This window comes from Rhinoraja longicauda, chromosome 9 (assembly GCF_053455715.1).
Source record: "Rhinoraja longicauda isolate Sanriku21f chromosome 9, sRhiLon1.1, whole genome shotgun sequence".
In the NCBI taxonomy this organism is placed as follows: Eukaryota; Metazoa; Chordata; class Chondrichthyes; order Rajiformes; family Arhynchobatidae; genus Rhinoraja; species Rhinoraja longicauda.
Window position 1 is genome coordinate 57,527,819 of NC_135961.1, and position 16,688 is coordinate 57,544,506.

Here is a 16,688-nt window from a genome sequence, read left to right on the forward strand (position 1 = left end):
CAAAGCAATGGGAGCTGAGTAGGAAACAAAACATTCTGTGAAACAAAGCTAACATCAAACTGTCATTGCAACTCCCATTCTCCCCTCTCCTTACGTTTTGTCAGGTCTCAACTATCATTCAAATCATCTGCGAGCCCTTGACTCCTCTTCTCATTGTCAAATCCCAAGGTACCAACACCATTTTACCTTGGATAGCAATCCTGGACCTAACCCCCAATACCTTCTGTTTTGTTTGTCTGCACCATATAGTCCCAGCCCTAGTCCTAGTCCAGTCCCACCACATCTTGGCTGCCATCGCCATTCTCAAAGTGGAGCAGTAATTGCCTTATTTGAGATCCAACTCTTGGTGGGAGATGTTCCAAAGGCAGGGCAGCCCAAGGGATGAGGCAAAGAAAAGAAATAAACCTTGAGATAAAGAGTGCGAGAATGATGTTTGAAGACACGAAGTCATAGAAAATAAGTGCAAAAATGAAAAGGTAAAGGAGAAGTTACAGGAAGTAGCTAAACGCCTCAATTATGAATGATGTTTTGTATTCCTTTTAGAAGTAAAATGGCTTAATTGAGGATCTTGTAGGGGAGATGAGAAGAAACGTACCTTCAAGAGGATGCACTGAAATTGAGATGGACAAATTCAGAGGTGCTGGTAGGAAGCATTTCTTCCACAGGTAGGGTTTAATAACCCAAAGCATTTCACCAGAAAAGTAGTTGAGAATTGATAAAGGAAAGAGAAGTTTGCAAATCCAAGGTTGGTTGAGGTTTGTTAGATGGCAAACTGAATGTTGGCAGGACTAGTGTCTACTCCAGTTCAGTCTGTTTCCTAATGTTTGTCCTTTTCTCAATTAAACATTATCTGTAAACATTCCACACCACATTTGGGTTATTATAGCCTAATTAACACCTACTGGTAATCAGCTCACTGTTAAACGTGATTCCATCATTCGCACTTATTGATAAATATCCGTGACCAATGTGTAAATTATTTTAGATTTATTTACAAAAATATATACACAAATGACTTTGCAGACGACATAGCTCTCCTATGAGACAAAGTAAGCAATGTGGACCTGTGGAAAAGAACAAACCAGGATCCCATTGACGTACAAATTCGAAGAAAATGGAGTTGGATTGGACACACCCTCAGAAAACCTGCCACAAACATCGCCCGGCAAGCCCTGAAATTAAACCCCCAAGGAAAAGGGAAAAGAGGTTGCCCCAGGAACAGCTGGAGAAGAGGTGTCCAGGCAGAAATGTCTGGGAGTGGGATCAACTGGGGAGATCTCGAAAGAACCCCCAACAACCGAGTGAGGTGGATGACATTCGTCAATGGCCTATGCTCTCTAGAGGAGCAAAGGGCTTAAGACAAAGAAGATATACAAATGTAGAAAAGCAAGGTAAACTAACAGGAATTACCTCCAAATGCCCCACAAGTAACCCTTACTCTATCTACATTGATCAGCCATGATCACATTGAATGGCGGTGCTGGCTCGAAGGGCTGAATGGCCTACTCCTGCACCTATTGTCTACATGATTTATTTTGAACCAACCAGCCAGCTGTCTCATTCTTTGGCATGAGGTTTTAAATATTGAAGTAGAAAAAACTACTCCTTCTGGTGGAAACGTACAACACAGAAGGGAAAAATCTAAAATAAAAAAATGTGTCACTCAGCGGGTCAGGCAGCATTGATGGTGAAATAACCCAATTAACATTTAAGGATGCTGATCTTACCTATTGTGTATACATGGCATTTTATGTTTGTCTTTCAGAGTTCCATGCAGAGGCTTCCCTCTGGGTCCTAGATTATTCATGAATGGAAAACCAGTCGTGGCTTCCTTTCTTCATGGAACGTGGGCAAGGTCATCACTAATTGATCTTTAGCCAAGAGACATCTCCAGCACATTGGTGTGGGTGTGGAATTGCCCAGTGGCTGCAACAGGCAAAGGCGGCAGAATTCCTCCCAATAGGAACTCAGTGAAGTGAATTCTCACCAAAAAAAAGTTTTGTAAACAACAGCCTGTCTTGCAAATATTGCTGTCTTTCAGTGAAGATCATGTTTTTGTGATCCATTTTCCAAGGCAAGAGAACAATGTGTTGATTACAAGTATATTTGAGGAGATAGATAAATTTCAAGGCAAAAGGAATCAAAGGGCATGGGAAGATATCAGGAATATATATATTGATATGGAAGATTGATCCAGGAGCCTGAGCTAGAGGGAGATGTTGAGTAGGCTGGGACTTTATTCCATGGAGCTCAGGAGGATGAGGAGTGATCTTTTTAAGGTATATAAGATAATGAGAGAAACAGATAGGGTAAATGCAGTCTTTAACCCAGAGTCGGGAATCAAAAACCAGAGGACATCGGTTTAAGGTGAGGGGGAATAGATTTAATAGGATCCCGAGGGCAACTTTTTTTGTGTGGTAGGTGTATGAAACAAGCTGCCGGAGGAGGTAGTTGAGGCAGACACTATCACAATGTTTAAAAAACATTTGGACAGATACATGGATTGCATAGGTTCAGAAGGATACGGGCCAAACGCAGGCAGGTGGGACTAGTGTCGATGTTGTTCGGCTGAGGCAAGTTGGGCCAAGGGGTCTGTTTCCACACTTTATGACTATCAATCAAGATCATTTTCAAAAGGAGAGCAGGGTTGAAGGACCAGGAGGCCTCCTTTACCTATTTACTATGTTTCTTGATTACAATACTGATACTATACTTTCATATTCCAACTTGATTAAATGTATGTAAACATCTCAGCTGCCATGAAGGGATTTGTATCGGTATTTCTGGATGACTAATAATCCAAAAATGACTTAACACTGACATCCTGTAGTAGTCAACTAAAGTAGACCTGGCATATTCATCACTGATATATTTTTGATCCAAAGCTATATCTTTGCAAAAAGTCAAGCAAAATGTTTAAGGTTACCATTCAAGAGAGGAACAATTTTCTTCACCTACTCCTCCTATAGGTCGATCACACTATATTAGAGGGGTCATATTGCATCTTATTACACATGTTCCATACTAAATCTGTGCTTCATTTTATCCATTGATGAGAAAGCCATGCCCATTTAAAATCCCACTTGTTTGTCTTGATGCTATAAGATTCCAGATTAAAATGACTTTAGTTGGGGCAGGTAAAATTGCAGACATTGCTGTTGCCTCTTCCACAAGGAAGAAATGCTGAGATTGGCAATGCTCCATCTCACTTGTTATGAAGAGCACAGATCGATAAGGGATGAAATCAATGGATGATGCCCCCATCGTCTTTTAGCTCGCCAGTACGATTCCCTTAATCCAAAATGCACGCTGTAATTAAAATATCCAGAGGCACAGGAAATGAGGGTTGCTATTTGCTCCATCCAGGTTAAGCCGTGTATTCCTCTTCACCTTGTCTTTTGCTTTTGTGATAGCGCACGTAATCACTGTACAACTCCTTAAATACCTCTCTCACTCCCAACTGCAATGAAGCATTCAGAAAACGGAGATCATTTTCCTTCACCAGATCTAGGAGGTGATATATTCCCGCTGCCAACAGCTTTTTTACGTCTGCATTGAGGGTGACCTGTAAACAAAGAAGAGTCTGGTAGAACATTAATATGACAAGATAGTCTACTGTGGATTTTGGAGATAAAGGAATGGGGAGACCTTTGCTCATCGGATAGTGGTGTTTTATCGATAATTGAAGCTTTGCATAAGAGTTGCTTGCCTTGGAGGGTAATGTGACTTATGTTCCAACCAGCAAGATGTGTACTTACCCAACAGATCAATGGGCTTCACGTGTGTGAGTCAGGTTGGCGACTCTCCTTTCCAAGTCAAAAGCTTGCAGGTTCAAGCATTATTCAAGAGATTGGAGCACACAATCCAGAAAGCTGGTTATTGCTAACACACCATCGGTGGGGTGGGGGTGCCACATTGTCAGAGATGCCATCTTTCACAGACATTGATTCAAGGCTGAGATTTGTCTTTATGTTACAATTAAAAGATCTAGGGATGCTGTTCTAAACAGCAGCGAGGACCAAGGTCCAAAGGTTTAAGCTAATATTTATATATCAACCAACATAACGGCAATAATTATGGGTATTATCATGTGTTTGTTGGGGTCTTTGCACATTAGCTGTAATATCAAAACTGACATGGGGTGGCACAGTGGAAGAGTTGCTGTCTTGCAGCACCATGCGCCTGGGTTTGATCTAGACTGTGGATGCTGCCTGTACAGAGTTTGTATGTTCACCCTGTGACCACGTGGGTTTTCTACGTCTTTCGGTTTCCCCTCACTTTCCAAAGGCATGCAGGTTAATTGGCTTCATTAAATGATCCCTCGTGTGCAGGATGCAAAATTGGGATGACATAGAACTGGTGTACATGTGGTCTTTGGTCAGAGTGGACTCAGCGTGCCGAAGGGTCTGTTTCCACAGTGAATTTCTAAAAATAAACTTAGGAGTACCACAGGAACCCATAACGTGTTGTTGCAGCAGAAGAGGCAATCACTGAGAACCTGTCTGAATCTTATAATCCGACTGACCTCTGAGTTGGAGGCGTAACAATTGTTGATTGTGATTACCTTTTGAAGTTCATTGATGTACTCTGCCACCATGAAAGCAGCAAACATTGCAAACTCCTCTGGTTTAGAAGCAATGTGAGTGTACATTCTTTCTACCAGGCGTGCACAGTCCAGGATCATTTTGCTTTCCATTGTCGTACCTGTAACAAAACAGTTCTTCAACAACACAATATAGTCTAGAGCTTCATGCAGGGGATTGTTTACTGAAGTGAACGGCTGCCTAACTTATAGTAGTACTACATTAGAACATTGTAAAAATATCATACACTGTCAATTCACAACTGAGACATGATATTGCCAGCATTGCATGGACACATCATATATTAGGGGGAACATCATTACCAGATCAGCAGCATAAAGCATTAACACATCACTGCACTATCAGATGCTCACACAATGTAGCAGAACCATCATTCTACCATCCTGGCGTATGATAAATGAACCTTTTTTACCGATGGAGAACTCGCACTCTGGTGGATGATGAGAAATAACTGTTCTAAACCAGGTGTTCTCAGATAAAGCGGCTTCTCTTAACCGCAGGACAACAGTTAGCACGCAACAAAAACCTTTTCACTGTAGCCCAGTACACGTGACAATAAACTAAACCAAACCAGTTGCTAGTTCAGAGTTCAGTGCAGTACAGTTCTTTGTGTTTGGCCCTCAGGTCAAATGAATTGGACCAAGGCAGCTTAAAGTTATCTCACAGTCCACTTCTCCAACCAAACAGTTGGCAGCTTGTTGAAATCAAGTCAAAAATAGTTCATAGAGGGACAAATTTACCACAAGGTTTAAACATCTTTTCGTCAGGATTGTTTCTGAACATGAAACACCACCACAAAATATCCTCACCATCTCCAGTATATCATCTAGTCCTACAAATACACTATCTCTTCATTCCTTCAATTCTGGCCTCATGTATCCCTGATTTTTTATCACTCCATTGGATGTAATCTCTGGAATTCTTTCCATAAACCTCTCCTTTTTGAAGAAGTGTCACGACCCGAAACGTCACTTATTCCATTTCTCCAGAGATGCTGCCTGACCCGGAGTTACTCCAGCTTTCTGTATCTCCTTTTTTAAGATGATCTTTATTAAAAGTTGACCATTCTGACTGATTCTAGCTCAGCATCTCCTTGCATGGAAGGGTGCCAAAGCTGATAGTGTGACCTTGTAAAATGCTCTTGCACATTTCACTCCATAAAATGCCGATCATTGATGTTGTTGCCATATTTTAAAACCACATTTAAAGAGTGGAAACTCTACTGGGCTGTGGCACAAGGTGCAAATACACGCCACTGTTCAGCAGTTATGGGCCAGGCCACACTCCATTATGTCATCTTATCTACAGGCTGAATTTGCTCTCGACTCACCTTTCTCTCCTGCAGCTTTTTGACGACCTTTATGCACAACAGAAAGGACTAGGCGGTTAAAACACTTGAGGAAGATGGGCGCTGCGTTGAACAAAACCTGTGTGCCAAAGTGTATTAAACAAAAAGCAGCTGTGAATATGCTTGTGAGAACACCAAGAAACAAGTCAAGATAGAATTTCAGGGCTTCCAAAAAATATTCACATTTATAAAAATGTTTTCCCTCGTTCCATCATTCTACAGTCCTTTCAGTGGAGAATTCATTCCATCCCCAACTTGATGTTGTTTCTAAGATGGGTAGGATGACAGTCAGTGGATTCCTCCCTGATATTTCAGAGCTATAGAATCATACAGCATGGAAACAGACCCTTCAGCCCATCGTCCTTGCAAACTATCAGGTGGGGCAGCACCGGCGCAGCAGTAGAGACCCCGGGTTCGACCCCGACTATGGATACTGTCTGTGCGGAGTTTGTACGTTCTCGCTTTGACTTCGTAGGTTTTCTCCAGGTGCTCCGGTTTCCTCCCACATTCCAAAGACGTGCAGGTTTGTAAGTTAATCGGCATCTGTAAATTGCCCCTAGTGTTTAGGATAGAACTAATGTATGGGTGATCGTTGATGGACATGAACAATGCGGGCCAAAGGGCCTGTTTCAATGTTGTAACTCTAAAATAAGCTACCCATTGACACCAATCCGTTTTTTAAAAATCCCCACATTCCCAACAGCTCTCATTGAATGTTCATTTACTCACCAGTGGTAATTTACAAAAGCCAATTAACCCTCCACTTTTCATGATTGGGATGTAGAAGGAGAACTTGCAAACTTCAAGCAGACAGCACCAGAGTTCAGGATGCGGGAGGTAGCAGCTCCATTAGTTTTAATTATAAACAATCAACAGGCCAATTTGCAAACAGTTCTAAGACTGACATGCAGGTGATGATACCCTCTTCTGTTAAGTCCAATCTCTTAACCTTTACCAGTGATATCAAAAATGTCAAAAGACCTACTCAACTGCCCTGTGAGTCAGAACAAAGAGAGGTCATCGGATCTCTCCAGCTGGTTCATGTCCTCAGCCTCCAGCCGAGCTAAGAGTGTGATAACCACCACAATCAATCAGCACTTCAGAGAGTAGCAGCCTTTTGTTGCTGGGCAGCACGGTGCTGCAGCAGTAGAGTTGCTGCCTTACATCGCCAGAGACCTGGGTTCAATCTTGACTGCGGGTGGTGTCTGTACGGAGTTTGTACGTTCTCCCTGCGTAGTGTTGGCGGCGTGGACTCAGTGGGCTAAAGGGCCTGTGTCCGCGCTGTATCTCTAAAGTCTAAACCAGGGCTTCAATCTGCAGAGCTTGGGTTGGGGAAGGGTAGGCTCTGATACAAGAGCAGAGCAGCCCCAAATCAAATTATAGCCCAGCCAAATGACTGTCTGATCACTGTGAGGCAGGAGTGGGCAAGAAGTTGGTGTTGCAAGAGAATTGGTGTTGGTCTATTGTCACCAGTTTCAACACCCGGACCTATTTAGGAAATTTGAGAAAGGTAAGCGAGTACATTCCCCAAAGATACAGTCATAAGTGATAGTAGAATTAGGCCATTCGGCCCATCAAGTCAACTCTGCCATTCAATCATGGCTGATCTATCTCTCCCTCCTAACCCTGTTCTCCTGCCTTCTCCCCATAACCTCTGACACCTGTACAAATCAAGAATCTATATCTGCCTTAAAAATATCCACTGATAACTCAAGGAAGAATGGGAAATGGTCAGTGGTGCGAGTTTACCTTAGGCTGAGACTGGATTATAGAAAACAGCACCTCGTGGATAGCTTGAAAAACTCTTGCATATTCATCCAGTTTTAGCTGGTCGAGTGGAATGCACAAGAGTGCGTCGAATGCAAGTGTCACGTGGTGTGGATTTGAGAGCATACCCTCCCCTTGCTGGATCAGAACTGCCAAAGCTTCCAAACTCAGCAAAGTAATCTTGCAGCCCAAACGTTCATCTAGGGCGGTTTTCTTGCATAAAGCCTGAAAAGCCAAAGGTTAAAAGGTGATTACAGCGATTGTTCCTGCCACCGCCGGCTAGTGCACCAATGTTGACTAAGAGCCAGAGGGACCATGATAGGATAGAAATTAGGATGTTCCAACTGTTCAATGGCACGTTATTGTCACATCTACCTGGGTACATTGAAATTCCTTTTTTGCATACAATTCGGTAAAAAATCTTTGCTATACATCAGCACAATCATACTTAAGTACAAGAGTGTATGAATAGTAGATTACATTAAGACATCACACAAGAGTCACCACATTTCCAGCGCCATTTGTGTGATTCAAGTCTAAAGTTGCTAAAAATGTAGTCTTAACTTTGCCATGAATGCGCTTTGTCCTGGCGGCAGCACTGGGTCAGTGTCGCAAGGTCGACCTTGCATTTGTACGGGCAAATGGGATTAGCTTAAATGGAGAAACCTGAACAAGGAGACAATCGTTTTTTTAACATGATGTGCGTGACCTCTTCTCACAGACAGTGGTGACTCTCTAGAATTTTCTCCCATGAGGGCTGTAGACGAGAGATCACCAGGGGTATTTAAGGAGGAAGTAGATAAATACTTTGGAAGAAGAGGTGTATGGGGATTCGGCACAGGAGATAAACGGCTGGGGCTGATTAACCATAATCTTAGTGAATGGTGGGGCAGGACTGAGGGGCAGATATATTCTTATGCTACTTACCAGGAGAGCTGTGATAATCTGAGGGACCGCAAACCACAGAGTCTTTTCTGCGTTTTCCCTTGACGAACATTTCAAAAGAATAGTGGTGAGGATGAGAGAGGACACGACATCCTGAATCAAAATGAGAACAGTTTTAGCAACAATGTGCACCAGATTAATCGCGACAGTGTTGTTTGAGCTTCAGACCCTGTCTACTCACAGGATGCCGTCCTTTCCAAAGGTTGACCACCTCGATGCCTTGTGTGATGGTCTTGATGAGGAGGTAAAACTGGTGGTCCGTGCATCTTTCAGACATGCAGGTGAGCAGCCCAATGAGCTGAGTATCCAGCGACCGAACGAGCTGTGATGTCATCCATGGAGCTTAAAGAGCACAGCACAATTGTCAAGTGAAGAATGGCTTAAGAACACATAGCAACGTTGGACAAGCCTTATGGTACCAAAGAATGGAGCACTACAAAGCACTGATCTACAGGGTTACATTACATCTAGGTTAGGTACCAGCTGGGATCCGAGTCAGAAGATAGAGTCATAGAGTGTGGAAACAGGCCCTTCGGCCCAACTTGCCCACACTGACTAACATGTCCTACCTACACTAGTCCTACTTGCCTGCGTTTGGCCCATATCTCTCTAAATATGTCCTACACATGTACCTGTCCAATAGCTTCTTAAAAATTGAGATAATACCTGGCTCAACTACATCCTCTAGCAGCTCGTTCCAAACACTAACCATCTTTTGCGTGAAAAAGTTACCCCCCCCAGATTCCTATAAAAATCTTTCCCCCTTCATCTTAAATCTATGCCCTCTGGTTCTCGATTCCCCCACTCTGGGCAAGAGACTCTGTGCGTCCACCCGATATATTCCTCTCATAATTTTATACACCTCTATAAGATCACCCCTCATCGTCCTGTGCTCCAGGGAATAGAGTCCCAGCCTGCTCAACCTATTACAGAAAATTCAGTTCTGCATCAGAGTAGATTCTGTTCCATTGGCCTTCATCAGTTGATGCACTGTAATATGCCCCTTGTGATTTTCACCCCACCCTGGGCCCAAACTCTGTAATTTCTACATGGTGAAAATTAAAATGTATGAAAATGGCCTTCATTAAAATCTGACAATGTGCACTTTAACCACATGTGATTTTTTCTATTACAAATCTCAAATTGTGGAGTACAGAGACAAATAAATAAATGATGGGTCGTTGTCCCAAACATTATGGAGAGCACTGTATGTATGTGCAAAGAAATTTGAGATGGTGTCTGGGATTGATGTTGCATGTGCAAAGATAGCAAGACAACAGATAATGAGGACTGAATTTATTTGGAGAAGAAAATGGCCAACATTTTAAGTCCAAGTCCATAACTATCTGAAAGCGGCAGCACAGGTAGACAGAGTGGTAAAGAAGACGTATGGTATACCTTAATTGGTCAGGGCATTGATTATAAGTGTCAAGAAGTCACTATGCAGCTTTAAAGGATTTCGGTTAGGCCACATTTAGAGTATTGCATGCATTTCTCGTCGCCCCATTACGGAAAGGATTTGAAGGTTTTGGTAAGGGCATAGAAGAGGTTTACCAGAACGCTACCTGGATTAGAGGGCATTAGTTACAGGGAGAGGTTTTACAGACTTGGATTGTTTTCTCTGGAATGCTGGAGATTGAGGGGAGACCTGATTGAAGTATATAAAATTATGAGGCATAGACAGTCGGAATTTTTTCCCCAGGATGGCAATATCAGATACTAGAAGGTATGGCTTTTAAGATGAGTGGGGCAAAGCTTAAAGGAGATGTGCAGCGCACAATTTGTTAAAAACACAGAGGGTAGTGAATACTGAAATTTACTGTCAGGGATGGTGGTGGAGGCAGATACAATAGTGCATCGAATAAGCTTTTGGGCAGGTACATGGATATCAGGGAATGGATAATGTGCATGCAGCTATGAGTTGGTCTTGGCATTATGTCCAGCATAGATATTGTGGGCCAAAGGGCCTGCCCATCTGCTGTACTGTTATATGTTCTTTTACCTGCTAGCAGGGTCTTTACAGCACCGAGTATGGAGGGGATTCCCGTCTTGACATTGCGATCGGAGCAAAGCTCAGAGGATGAACAGAACACTTGTAAAAACTCAAGTTGTTTCTGAAGTGGTTCCAGATCATGAGTGGAGGTGGTGAGGTGGTGCAGAACCTGGGAACAGACGCTCTGGTATAAGTCACTGTGCTTCATGTCCTCCTGGTCAGGGCTCCTTCCCTCCCCAGTCCCATCGCTCTGCTCCTCTCTTGGGCACAGCTCTGCCTCCAGAAGGGCAGTGACACAAGGCACGTTAAAAGGCTGATCTATTCCACCTCTGTCGAAATGTGACTGGAGAACAGAGCCCAAAAGCCCGGTGAGCTGGGTCAAGAGAGGAGGCAGGGCTCTGCTCTTGTGCTTGCCCTTGTCATACTGCTGCAGGGCAGTGAGGACCGCACAACTCAAGGTCAACAGGGCAACCAGGAGCAGCTGCTCAGCCACGATCTTGCGTTCCTCTTTGGCCACTGCTTTCTCCCAGGAGTTTGAGAGGAAAGTGATGATCTGCTCCAGGTTCAGGCACATGCTTTGCTTCCTTTGCATGGTCTTCTGGATAAAGTGGCTGAGAAAGCATTGGAGAGTGTGGAGAAGTTCTGACCAGGCTGGGCTTTCCAGAGAAGGGGACAACTCACCGCTCATCAGAAACAATGGGGCTAGGACCTTCTCCAGAATGTTTCCGGCGTGTGCCAACCTGAAGACTGTCTTTTCATTGGCGCCCGTCAGCAGGACAGTGAGGAGGAAGTAGCATTTGTCTAGGACTTGCAGGTACTTGGAGACGTTAGACTTTTCAGAGCTGGGTTTGAGGGTGGTGATCAGGGACACCAGGAAAAGAAAGCACTGGAGATGATCAGCGTTGGACAGGCAGTCCAGCCGCAGAGTAGACAGCAGGTCCAAAATCTGTGAGAGTAGATCCAACCGCTCCTCTGGCAAAGTGAGAATGGGGGAGATTTTTACTGATGAGAACATGCTCTGGGCATCGAGGTGTGAAGAGTCTTGAGAGAACAGCAGTCCCCAGTTGCTGCTGCCTCTGTGCTCCTCATCCCAGCCACTTCTTGTCAGCTGTAACCCGGTGGGCAACTCCGTGCTGGGGGCAGCTGTCAGACCTCTCACCCTCTGGGTCAGACCGAGTAAAACTGCATGGTGCAGAGGCAGGATTTCGGGAAGAAGCGCGCTGGAAAGCAGGCTCTGGCACATGGCAGGAACGGAGAGCAAACTTCCTTTATCCGGCCCCACCTCCCCAGTGCCCGTCTGCAACAGGTAGGTGATCACCACCTCAGCTAGGTACGTAACCTCTTCCCGCAGGAGACAGGGGACCAGGAGCGGTAGGTTAGTGGTGAGCAGGTGCCAATGCGCCACACCGTAGGTCTCACCATTCAGCGTGCTGAGCTCTCCGTCCCATCCTCGGGCACCGGCGCTGCCGACGGCGGCTCTGCCAGAGGAGACGACAGAGGCGGCAGCGGCCCTCAGGGACAGGAGGTCCATCTCTGTCTTATCCCCGGGCTCCATCATAATCCGTTTCATCTTCTGCAGGGAAAGCAGCTGGAGGAAGTGCCGGCTCAACTCGCCGCCTGGTACCGGTGCCTGAGCCACTGCCTTCCACTCTGCCAGTCCCACCCATGGTAGGAGGCAGCTGAGGTTCCAGGACTCCGTTCCCGCTCTGCCAGCCTGGCCGGCGGGTGAGACGTACTTGTCGCAGTTGAGCCGCAGCATATGGTCGACCTCCACCCAGGCATTGCTGAGGATTAGCCCGGCACTCTCGGCACGCACAGCCCATGGGGAAGTGCCCGTGTCCACGCCCGCGCCCACTCGCAGTAGCGGCACCACCGCCGTGCGAGCCATCTTCTCCATCAGCACCTGGGTGTTCTGGATCACCGGCACCGGCGTTTTGCCGTCGAGGGTCTTCATGTTGAAGAGGATAGTGTGCAACAAGATGCTCATGGTGAGAACTTTCAGTGCCGCGTCAGAGCTCCCCTCCAGATCGGCAATCTGCATCTCCAAGCTCTCCAACATCACGTCCCATATGTCCAGGATCTGACTGCTGGTGACTTCCAGGAGGCACTGCCGCAGCTTCCCGGTAAGGCCAATGGAGAGGACGGGCTGCCTCAACTCATCGGCGGCAGGGCGGCAGATAATGCCCAGCAGCTCCTTGAACACCTTGGGCAGCTGCCTCAGCTTGGTGTAGATCTCCAGCAGGGTGCTCAGCAGGGCCTCCTGGGCTCTTCTCACCCTGGAGTCCCTGACCTCAGCGTCCACCCACGCCAGCGAGACCAGCTCGTCCAGGCTCGGCTCCACGATGGAGTGGTTCAGCAGGAGCAGGGTTTTCAGGCACCTGAACCAGGCGGCCGTGCCCGGGCAGGGGTAAGTCAGCAGCATCTCCGCCACGCCGCTGTAACGGGCAAACTGCACCCCCTCGCACCGGATCTTGTCCACAGAGACGTTGTAGATGTTGTTGCTGAAGACCAGGTCCAGAAGCTGATCCAGGGCCAGCAGCTCGTGGCTCCATTCCACAGACGCTCCATCCCCGCCGCTCTTTTCCTTCGGGAACCGCAGGCAGTCGAGGAACCTGGCAAAGATGTGGAAGCAGAGAAGCTGATTCCCGTCCTTGCAATAGGACTCGACGGCGAGCCTGTAAAGCATTGGGACTGAGCCAGCCACGATGGCGGAGTGCAGATCGGAGCCGAAGAAGGCAGCGTCGGCCAGCTTCAGCAGTATTGTTTCGGTGGGTGCCGCCAGACCCTTGGAGAAGCTCGGCTTCTTTCCTTGAGAGCCATTACTCTGCAAGAGCTCTTCTCTGTACGAGTTCAGCAAGTCAACGTGGAACAGGCCAGTCTGAAGCGCCACCTGGATTTTATTACTCATCTCCCTGCCGAGGTGCTGCCTCACTGACACCTCGTCTTCATCCACCCAGCACCTCGAGGACAGCAGATGTCGCAGGAGGAGAAAAGGCTGAAGGAGGGAGCTGCAGACCTGCTGAAATATCCGGAATTGGTTACTCTGCTGCCTTTGCATAACGAGGTACTGACTGAAAACCAACAAGAGAACATCAAAGAGCTGTGCGGAATGCAAGGCCTCTGACGATTTCAACCTCCTGCAGGCCAGCGAACTGAGTTTGCAGAGTAGGTCAACCAGCAGCTCGCTCTTGCTAGTGTAGATGATGGAGAAAGGAGGAGAGGCGAGGATTCCCTGACAGCAGCTCAATACCATGGGCAGACTTGACACGTCAACCTTGTGGAGCGCCTCACTGGAACACGCAGAGATCCTCTCGTTTATGATCTAAAACAAAGGTTTTAAGAAACACTGATGATATATCTCGCAAATTCCAATACTGCTAATGAAACACCCAATGTTCCCCTTCTTACTATCTTCTGCAAGTCCCTAGATAAAGCTTATCACTTTGACCAAATCTCTCACTATTATCTCTCCTTACATGGCAAATTTTGTTTAAAATTGTGTATCGCGTTGGGACATTTTTAAACATTATAAGGTGCTATGTAAATTCAGGTCTTTATTCTTTTGTAAGTATAGTTAAGAATTTAACACAGCATAAAACAAACATTTACATAGAAACATAGAAAATAGGCGCAGGAAGAGGCCATTTGGCCCTTCGAGCCAGCACCGCCATTCATTGTGATCATCCACAATAGTGACCTGTGCCTGACTTCTCCCCATATCCCTTGATTCCGCTAGCCCCTAGAGCTCTATCTAACTCTCTTTTAAATTCATCCAGTGAATTGGCCTCCATTGCCTTATGTGGCAGAGAATTCCACAAATTCACAACTCTCTGGGTGAAAAAGTTTCTCACCTCAGTTTTATTTGACCCATAAAGTCTATTTGAGCATTTATATGTTTCACATGAGCCTTATCCCAACTTCCTAACAACACTCTGATGAGATCATACCCATCTCCAGGGACCAGAGCACATAATTCAAGCTGAATTTCCCTCCGTAGTACTGAGAGGGCACTGTACCCAGAGGACCTCATTTTTAGCCCCCTCTCCTAGAGAAAAGATCCCACAACTGCCCACAAACTGCAGCAAAATTCTTTGGGACACTTTGAGATTGAAAAACACATCATCAAAACACGATCTTTCTGCCCTCTAGCTCCACAGTCGTTGATTAATCCACTCCTGCCAAGATAGAAATGAATACCGACAGCAATGTGTTTCTGTCACCAGGGTGCAAGCACGGATCTGAACCACTTCACCTGCGCAATTGTGAAGCGAATGGTGATGATCTTTCCTTTCTCCATCAGCTTCTGCAGCTTTTTGCTGTGAAGAACGTCGTTCAGATAGGACCACAGTCCTTCCACAATTTCACCTCCGAATTGAAGCTTCTTGCTGTAATATCCAGTTAATGCGTGACTCACCCAATCGAGTAAAACCTTCATATTGCAAAAGAGAAAGAGAGATCACAATGACAAATTCTTACTCTTGTATACAAACTGATTCAGGTGAGCCAAAGGGCATGTGAGGTATGATAGGATGTACAGTAGAGTATTTGTTTGATATGCATGGAACACAAGGCTCGTAATATTTTGTTTAGATTTTACTTTAGACTATAGAGATGCATTGCGGAAACAGGCTTTTCAGCCCACTGAGTCCATGCTGACCGACGATCCCGTACACTATCACTATCCAATTTACAATTTTTACCAAAGCCAATTAACCTACAAACCTGTATGTCTTTGTAGCGTAGGAGGAAATCGGAGCACCTGGAAAAAAACCCACGCGGTCACGGGGAGAACGTACAAACTCCGCACACAGAGCACCTGTAGTCAGGATCGAACCCGGGTCTCTGGCGCTGCAAAGTGGCAACTCTACCGCTGCGCCAAATATGCCGCCCTTCAATTGTTGTTAGATTTAATTTTGCACTTTAATTTCCCTGGGCTTGTGCACTGCTTCCCAATTCGCATCATTGCTTCTACACCAGAGGCAAGGTGGAAAGTATAGGCCTGCCCCATCAAACCCCATCCATTTTGAACTGTATCCCAACAACTGGTTATGCCAACATTTTCATTCTGCATCCATGTTTCACACTTTCATCCACGTACAATTTACCTTGGAAAGTTCATCCCAATGTTAAACTAAATTAATCAAGAGCAGGGCCAGAGCAAGATTGGAAAACAAGGATGTGAATTTTACAACTAAACCAAAAGCAGACCTGGAGGGTTGCAAGTATATACCTGTTCCTTGTTTGGCAAAAAGCACTGGTGCGAAATCCAGGCAAATCGGGCCAGTTTAAGTTTGTCCTCCCATGGTGTCTTTGCACTTTTTAGCTTCAGGTGAATCCCAGAGTAAATTGCAGCCATGATCTGTAACTGAATGAACAACGTTTGCAATTAGAATTAACAGTCTAAACCAGTAAGGAGCTTTGCTGGTGATTCACCCTACTACCTCATGAATTCTAGCAACGGTACCACTCTTCATTTTGAGTCTCAGTGTTGAGAGACGACAGCATTGTCAAAGTTATCAGGTTTCAGATGTGAGTATTGCTGTCAAGCCTATTGAAAACAGTGATACTTGATGGAGTAGGTAGATGGGTAATGTAGTACTGCCAGCCACACTACCCATTCACATACCCGATCAAGAACTTCTTGTTCCCTCTGAAGATAGACATAAGATGCTGGAGTAACTCAGCGGGACAGGCAGCATCTCTGGAGAGAAGGAATGGGTGATGTTTCGGGTCGAGACCCTTCTTCAGACCTGAAGCCCTTCTTCAGGTGACTTGAAACGATACCCATACCTTCTCTCCCCAGAGATGCTGCCTTCATTCTCCTGCCTTCTCCCCATAACCCCTGACACCCATACTAATCACCAATCTGTCAATCTCCGCCATAAAAATACCCAATGACTTGGCCTCCAGTCGCCTTGCTGATTCTTTAAAAAGACCAGGGTATAATCCTGACCTCCAGTGTTGTCTGTGTGGAGTTAGCATGTTCTCTCTGTGAGCTCCACCAGATGTCTGGTTACCTCTCCCATCCTAA

At 45.7% G+C, this 16,688-nt stretch overlaps 1 protein-coding gene across 2 annotated transcripts; it reads right to left on the minus strand.

The window, feature by feature from the left end:
- Window positions 1-1,027: 1,027 nt before the first annotated feature.
- Window positions 1,028-16,013, minus strand: urb2 (URB2 ribosome biogenesis homolog). 2 transcript variants are annotated; one of them, XM_078405922.1, is made up of 9 exons: window positions 15,888-16,013; window positions 14,910-15,086; window positions 10,667-13,979; window positions 8,846-9,006; window positions 8,647-8,757; window positions 7,702-7,944; window positions 5,935-6,031; window positions 4,565-4,704; window positions 1,028-3,565 (listed from the first exon to the last, which is right to left on the minus strand). In XM_078405922.1, the coding sequence occupies exons 1-9, from the start codon at window positions 16,011-16,013 to the stop codon at window positions 3,368-3,370; spliced, it is 4,566 nt and encodes a 1,521-aa protein (XP_078262048.1). In that variant the 3' UTR covers window positions 1,028-3,367. The 2 variants fall into 2 exon arrangements, with proteins under 2 accessions (XP_078262048.1, XP_078262049.1); XM_078405923.1 differs by lacking the exons at window positions 1,028-3,565; window positions 4,565-4,704; window positions 5,935-6,031 and adding an exon at window positions 6,442-6,508.
- Between the last annotated feature and the right edge of the window lie 675 nt (window positions 16,014-16,688).